Source organism: Mandrillus leucophaeus, unplaced genomic scaffold (assembly GCF_000951045.1).
Source record: "Mandrillus leucophaeus isolate KB7577 unplaced genomic scaffold, Mleu.le_1.0 Scaffold842, whole genome shotgun sequence".
Taxonomy (NCBI): domain Eukaryota; kingdom Metazoa; phylum Chordata; class Mammalia; order Primates; family Cercopithecidae; genus Mandrillus; species Mandrillus leucophaeus.
The window spans coordinates 571,396-579,134 of record NW_012109164.1 but is presented as its reverse complement, the minus strand read 5'-3'; the positions used below and the strand labels follow the sequence as shown (position 1 = coordinate 579,134).

Below are 7,739 nucleotides of genomic sequence, written 5' to 3'. Positions count from 1 at the left end.
AAAAACAAATTTTCCACATATTACCCACCCACACATTTGACCTGGCTAGACTCTTCGTGAGACTAAAGGAACAGATCACACGGCCGGGAAAATGAGTAAGTGAACGTGTGGGAGAAAAAAACACTTTTGAAATCACGAATATTCACTTTTAAAGGTCCCTTTGCCTGACTACAATATAGTATGTGTTTAAATGGTTTACAGGCTGCTGTTTCTCAAATAAATGTTTGATATTAATCATCCCCAAACTGACAAGAACACAAAAATAAAATGCAAATGCAGAGCCACCTTTGTCACCCAAATCTGTGTCTATTTCTGATAGTCCATGGGATGAGGTTTTCTTGGAAGCCAGGGTTGGTCTCCCCACAGACCCCAGCCTAAGACCACCAGTTAGGAACCCAGGACTTGGAAGGCAGAGCCTGTGAGCTCTTCCATCTGGGATCTGACTCTGCAAAATGATTTGATGAATGCAACCGGCAGACTCCCATGTTCTAACTTCACATGCATGAGCTGTTGGACAGAGGGTTCCTTAGTACATATTTTAATGTATATTTATGTGCAATCTTGTTGGTAGGAATATAGGTTTGTAAGGAACTTTTCATTTCAATACACGGTTAGCGCATTAAAAGCCTGGGAATTTGGGGCTGTATTTTTCCTTTCTGACTCAATAATCTTCAAAGAATTCATAGGGAAGTCAGTATTTGCAGACAAGTGGTTAACTTGGCTAAAATGTACAAAACACCCAGAACCCACAAAACACTCAGAGGTTTAGGAGAATGTTTTAATGCTTAAGAGGCAGGATTAAGTGAAGACATTAAAGAAATCAGTGTCCCTGGCTGGGCAGTCAAGAGAGCAGGGCTCAAATTCTGTGACTCACTTCTCTGTGTCTCAGTTGGAAATGAATGGGGATCCTGGTTCCCACCTTCCCACCCGCTGTGAAGCTTCAAACTCGTTGGTGAAGGGCCTCTTCTCAGCCCAAGATTTTGATTGTGAACATTAACAAAGAGAACAGTCATCCTCCACAGAAGATAACTCATTAATGACATTTGATTCAGTGAATAAATGTATTATTTTAAAAAATATTGTAGGGGATCATGAAAGTAGTGGAGGTAATTGTAATCAGGAGAGATTGGTATTAAAATTGAGCAAGTCCCAACTATTGCCAGATGACAATTATGCATCCTGCTAGATGCCCCAGGGCTCTCAGCCTGGAACTGAAATAAATGGGTTACAAGTGGTGCTGGATGACTTTTTCAGTTCATTTGAAAACATGGATTTGATCATGTCAGCTCCCTTTCTGCTGGAAAAAAAAGTAGCTTGCATAATTGGTGTTAACTACTCTGTTTTGATTCTACAGAGTAATACTTAAATGTGGTCTTACTTTAATTTCTTGCCTGTTTTACCCCCAGAACAATGCAGACTTACTGAAATGTGGAGTGTGTGTGTGTGTGTGTGTGTGTGTGTGTGTGTTCATATAACAGGAGGACAGGAATAGTAAGGACCCGGAACAATGCAGACTTATTGAAATGTGGGGTGTTTGTGTGTGTGTGTGTGTGTGTGCGTGTGTGTGTGTTCATATAATGGACAAGAAAGGTAAGGACCTAGAACAATGCAGAATTACTGAAATGTGGGGTGCATGTGTGTGTGTATGTGTGTGTGTGTTCATGTGTGTGTATGTGTGTGTGTGTTCATGTAACAGGAGGACAGGAAAGGTCATGACCATCCGTGGAAGATGAAGCGGTAGTACTCAGCACCGAAACTTTTTCAGTTTTTACCCATCTTTCATTACTCCTTGTCTCCAAATCATCCCTTCCTCTTTGACCCACTAATAGTTTACAAGTTAAAATATTTTCTGAGGACTTGATGACACCAGTCAGAAGTCCAAGAGTGGTCTGGTGTAAGGGAGTGTTCATCAAGGGGCAGCTGGAAAAAGTGGAATCGGCACAGGCAACATCTTTCTTTTCAGATGTTTGAGGTGGCTCCGAGTAGATAACAGTCTGTCAACATAGAGCCCTCACAGTTAAAAAGCAGTAACCAAGCAAGACTTGTGTCTTTTCGGGACTCTTCTGGGCTCTAAGAGTGTGAAATTCAGACAGCTTTTAAAAAATCAAAATAAAGGGAGGGTAGTTGTTACAGGCAGAAACTCTTAGAGCTCACAAATTGGAAACAACTGCAAACTTCAGAGTAAATTCATGGCTTCCAAATCCAAATGTTAGCATTCTCCCTCCTCTATTTTTACACAAATGCATTCAGGTGAAGACAGCGACACACACTGGGAAAGGGCATCTGCTTCCTATTTTAGTCCCAGAATGGCTTTTGCTTCTACTCCCAACTGTTCCCTCTCCCCAATCCCACCCTTATCCATGTAACAGTGTGAATTTTCTGGCCCAGAGACTTAAACAAGAAGTCACAAATATACCTACTTTTGGTTGCACATGCCATTTCAATGTTTAGGAAAACAGAGTGGTCAGCAGTGACCACACTGGAGATGAGAGAAACCATTTTTGGGGAGAGATTTAAGCTGGACTCTGCCCCTGCTCTTCGTGAGGTGTGTCTCCAGTTGCTGCAGTGCCTGGAACCAAACTCTGCCTTTCCCCAATTTCCTGATATGCTTTCTTCTTGAACTTCCGGGTGCCATAGATGGCCAGGGTGATAGCAAGAGCCAGAATGGTGGTGACCCCCACTGTGACCCCAGCTGCAGCCCCTCCTGACAGACCACCACCATCCCCATGGATGACATTCATGGCCCTCCGCAGCTCTACCGGCTCTCCCAGCCTCCACTGGTGGGTCTGGGAGTCTTTAATCCAGGATCTCGCATTCTCAGAATTGGTCACTATGACAGTATTGGTGGCAGCCTGACTCATGAGGGGTGGCCGGGTGAAAGGTGGGAGCCTGGCAGGGGGCAGGGACCCTCCTGTAAAAAGCCCGGATTTGACACAGTAGGACACTTGGCATCCGTCGCTGATGAGGGCTAGGTGCTGGCTGAAGCCCCCAGGGCACTTTTTCAGGGAAGGTGCCTCTAAATCTCTGGATATAGCAGGATCTACCAGGGGGTTCCCAACTGCGCAGCTAAAGAACCCACCAAACGGGACCGCAAACCTGCTTCCCAACTCATAGTCCTGAGAAACACATACCTTGAGGTTTTCAAAGAGTCTCAGGGGAAAGTAGCCGGCTGGGCATGACTGTGCATTTGTCATGGGGTTTATGCTCTTGCTGCTGAAGAGGCCTCCGAAAAGCAGTCCTGAGTTCTCAGGCACTTGGCTACTGGCCACACACCAAAAAGCCCTGAATTCAGCCTTTGCCACCTGGAACACATCTTCACACACGGTCTTGCAGAAAACAAGGAGAGTGCACTTTCGATGACACTCCAGGTGGTTGTAACCCTCCTCGTGGATCTGGGATAGCAAGTGCACCGGGGAGTAGCCAGAGGGGCAAGAGAAATCACCAGTGAGTGGATTCTTCTGCTCCAACTTTTGGCAGAGGAGGACATCCCTACTCCCTGAGAGCTGAGTGCATTCCTGATAAACCCCACCCAGAGAGAAGTTGGTCATTTTCCCCTCGCAGGAGCCATCATCCGTGTTGGCCTGAAAATTGAAGTTGGGAGAATTGAGAGCGGTGCAGCCAGGGTAGGTGTTGAATGTGTAATAGCGCTTCACAGCAGTTTCCACCGTCTTTGACACCTTCCTCACCAGGGGGCCTGGCAAGTCAGGCAGCATGTTGGGGTTGACGAAGAAATGCAGTGGCAGGCCAGAGCGGTCGATGGCCACCAGGTGGTTGGTGATACCCTGCTGCCAGACCTGGAGGGTGATGCCTGGGTAAAAAGGAACCCCTCCGATGCTCTGCACCCTGGAGTTGGTTCGGTTTGAGAGGTAGCTCTTGGTGAGGACATTCTGCAACGTATAGTTTTCCTCAAATTTGAAGTTCACGGTGTTTTGGAAGGCAAGTCCAGCAGAGGCGGTCACGGCACTACGACTGCTCTGGCTGTCTTGGAGAAAGGAGGTCTTGATGTGGTCCTCCTGAATAAGAGCAGCCCCAGCGTCCACACTGGTGATGACATGGGTGCCATAGTTGAGGACCAGGAGTTCTGCCAGGTAGGTGGCCATCCTCGTCTGGTTGTTCTCTAGACGGTCAGAGATGTCAAGGAGCTCCTTCCTGAAACCTGAGCTTAGTGCTACAGTTGGGTTGATTTTGACTGTGTAGACGAGGTTTCTTACCTGAACTCGGGTAGTTATAGCTTGGTCCTTCACTTGGAGGGTTTTCATCCTCTGGAACTCAGTGGAAAACTTGCCATTGACTTTGGAAAAAAGAGAGAGATCTGTGTTGATGGAGTAGGAGGTGCTGCTCTGGTAATTCACCCAAGATTCCAGGATTTCTGAGTTCATCTCCAGGTTGCTCTGTTTCTGGGGAATGGTGAAGATTTCATCAGGGGTGATATACTGTCCATCCTCAGTTGTCCTGCAGTTGGTGTAAGTCAATTCCATAACCCGTCCCATGTCCACATTACGCAGATTGTCCCAGCCCCCTCCAGGTAGGACTTCCAGGACAGGCAGTTTCAAGGCATTTTTGCATTTTTGAACTCCAGCTTCATCTGTCTCTCCCAAAGGCTTGCCTGATGTAGCCCATGCTGCCACTGCCCAGAAGAGGATGGTGGCCCTGAAGCTGTTCATGGCTCAGACAGCCCCGGCCACTCGCCAGCCCTACACAGCGGCCAGCAAGCTTTGGGCAACCTAAAATGGAGAAAACAAAAGCAGATGATGAAGCAGAAAACTCATCAGTTCTCTAAAAGCTACCAGCTCCTCTTTAAGTTAATTTCTTACAAAATGGGGAAATGAGAGTTGGTTGAAATACTAAAGACCGTCAGTTCCTTGAAGAATTTATGCCATACTGAACATGCAAACACAGCGGTACATGCCTAACAGTTAACTATCCTAATTTTCCCCCAGCCCTCACTGGTTACTCTGCTGCAGGGGCGTGCACTTACAAAAAAAAATCCTGACCCCACACCCTACTGCTTCCTCCGCCAGAAAGTTTGGCTTTGCTTTTTGCTCACTCTCTTAGACTTGAGGTTTCATATTTTTCCTGACTGCTGTCTCTTGGAACTCCAATACCAGTTTCCTTTTACTGTATATGCAGAGGCAAATGACCACACCACCCTGAGTGAAACACCCTGGCTCAACCATACCTGTGCAAGCTGTTAGTCAAGGCCAACCCTGGGGTTCCTCTTTGCCTGAGGGTGGAGGCTGTTTCCACAAAAGAAAGGAGTGAAACTCTTGGGCACTTGTCCTGTGAGTTTCACTGTTATGAACCATAACAGTTCTGTCTTAGGGGATGGCATTGTCTGGAGCAGAGCTGACGGGGCCTGAAGAGGATTCGGTCGCAATATGCTGAGAAACCCCAATTTGCATTGTCCTAAGTATTCAGAATGAGGGCAAGGAACCCCTACAGTGTGTTGTTTTCATTCAGATAGAAATGTTCAAGACAAAGCCACACTATAATCTATATTTTGATTTGCCAACAGCAGGCAGGGGCCAAGGAACACATGTGTATGTGTACACACATTTATATATCCTCTGCGTGTGTGCATTTTACATGAAGTTGGTACCTGTTATACCTTTAATTTTTCATTCCATTGCTAAGTGTGTGTAATTAGTTTAGGTGCATAAAAAAGAATGTGGCTCCTCATTATCCAATATTTTTTCTAAAAGCAACAATTCATCTGCTATATCATTAGAAGAATATAATTACATGAGCTTCTTTTCAAGCTCCAATGCCAACTCTATTAGAGCCCATAATTTAAAACAATGTGCCAGGTTTGGTTGAAACCCAACTCTGTTAATTCTTTGGGATAATTAGGCTGTGTCTTAGTATGCTTAGTGGTAGCCAGGGAATCCAGAGGACTTAATGAAGCTCCCAATCGCATCCTTAACATTCCCAAGATTATACCATGAATTAGATACAATACTGAGACTGAAAAAGTCATGTTGCAATTCACAGGTATCACTACACCATCACCTGTATGCATCCTGAAGGAAGGTTCCAAGGAATTGAATTTCTCTGTTGGTTATTAATGCAGCTAAGAAGTGTTTTTAGAAAGAATGAGGCTAGTTACCTTCCTTCCCAGGCTGAGTTTCACCAGTTATTATCAAAACCGTGATGGTGTTCTGTAAATCTAGAAATACTGCTTTCTGGGTCTATTTTTTTTTTCCAAGACAGGGTCTTGCTTATTGCCCAGGGTTGAGTGCAGTAGCTATTCACAGACGTGGTCCCACGACTAATCAGCATGGGAATTTTGACCTGCTCCGTTTCCAACCTGGACCCGTTTACCCCTCCTTAGGCAACTGGTGATTTGCTCCAAGGAGGTCACCATATTGATTCTGAACTTAGTGCAGACAACCAACTGGCATAGCACACTACAGCCCAGAACTCATGGATTCAAGCAATCCTCCCACATCAGCCTCCCAGGAATCTGGGACTGCAGTCATGTACCACCACACCTGGCCATTCTGGGTCTATTTGTGCCACAGTTAACATGCTTCTGGAAACTGACACCAGCCACCCAAGAGGGATTAATTTATGAACCAGTGCCCAGTCTATATTTGACTAGAGAGCCAAACCTTTGCACAGGATGTTCTAGTTAATTTATAAATCAGTTAGCTATAAATTTATACCTCAGCAGCATGATCCCAGAATTAGAAAAGTGAGAGTTGAATGCCCTTGAGTACTTCCAATGAGTCTGTTGAAATACCTACATACTTCTCTTAAAACTATTTCTAGAATGGTTCATCAAAATTAGAATACTCTCACACTGCTTTGGAGACAAGCTGACAATTTGTTACCCTCTCCTTTCTCTTTAGTAGACCCTGTTGAGAGCTCACTCTCCTGAAATGAGAATACAAACAAGGTTGATACAGACAATTCTATATTCAGGTGTCCCTGTGTCTCCAGACGTCCAGTCACTTTATTTTTTATTTCTTCTACAGCTTTTGTCTTCATTTTATCATAGGAAAAAAAAATTGAAAATAGCGGAAAGGGCCAACAAGGGTAAAATTACATTGTACCCATAAGACAAAATATTTTGTAGCCATCACAATTATTTAAAACAATTTTAATAACATGAGAAATGCTTATGCCATAATGTTACTGGCAAGGGTTTCCAATGCAGACCTCAAGACAGAGTTCTTGGACTTTGTACAGGAAGGAATTCAGGGCAAGTTCACAGAGTAAAGTGGAAGTAAGTTGATTAGAGAAGTAAAGAAACAAAAGAATGGCTACTGCGTAGGCAGAGCAGAAGCATGTGCTGCTTGACTAAGGATACTTATTGTTATTTCTTGATTATATGCTAAACAAGGGGTGAATTAATCATGAGTTTTCTGGGAAAGAGTTGGGCAATTCTCAGAACTGAGGGTTCCTCTCCTTTTTAGACTATACAGGGTAACTTCGGGAAATTGGCAGTCATGGCACTGGTGGAAATATCTTTTAGCATGCGAATGTGCTATAATTAGCATATAATGAACAATGAGGATGACCAGAGTTCACTCTTGTCGCCATCTTAGTTTTGGTGGGTTTTGGCTGCCTTCTTTACTGCATGCTGTTTTATCAGCCAGCTCTTTGTCATCTGAATCTGTATCTTCTGCGACCTTCTATCTCATCCCGTGACTTAGAATACCTAACTCTCTGGGAATTCAGCCCAGCAGGTCTCAGCCTTCTTTTACCCAGCCCTTATTCGAGATGGAGTTATTCTG

The 7,739-nt window shown here is 44.7% G+C and overlaps 1 protein-coding gene across 3 annotated transcripts; it reads right to left on the bottom strand.

Annotated features, from left to right (window-relative positions):
* Positions 1-206: 206 nt before the first annotated feature.
* LOC105530747 (macrophage-expressed gene 1 protein) lies at positions 207-4,813 on the bottom strand. 3 transcript variants are annotated; one of them, XM_011968414.1, is made up of 2 exons: positions 1,664-4,813; positions 207-1,629 (listed from the first exon to the last, which is right to left on the bottom strand). In XM_011968414.1, exon 1 carries the CDS (start codon positions 4,662-4,664, stop codon positions 2,514-2,516), a length of 2,151 nt encoding a protein of 716 aa, XP_011823804.1. In that variant the 5' UTR covers positions 4,665-4,813; the 3' UTR covers positions 207-1,629; positions 1,664-2,513. The 3 variants fall into 3 exon arrangements, with proteins under 3 accessions (XP_011823804.1, XP_011823802.1, XP_011823801.1); XM_011968412.1 differs by having other exon boundaries at positions 207-1,639; positions 1,674-4,813; XM_011968411.1 differs by having other exon boundaries at positions 207-1,568; positions 1,674-4,813.
* Positions 4,814-7,739: the final 2,926 nt, after the last annotated feature.

Excerpts from the sequence above, each read along its gene's own strand:
- LOC105530747 (XM_011968414.1), bottom strand. The coding sequence starts at position 4,664 with ATGAACAGCTTCAGGGCCACCATCCTCTTCTGGGCAGTGGCAGCATGG.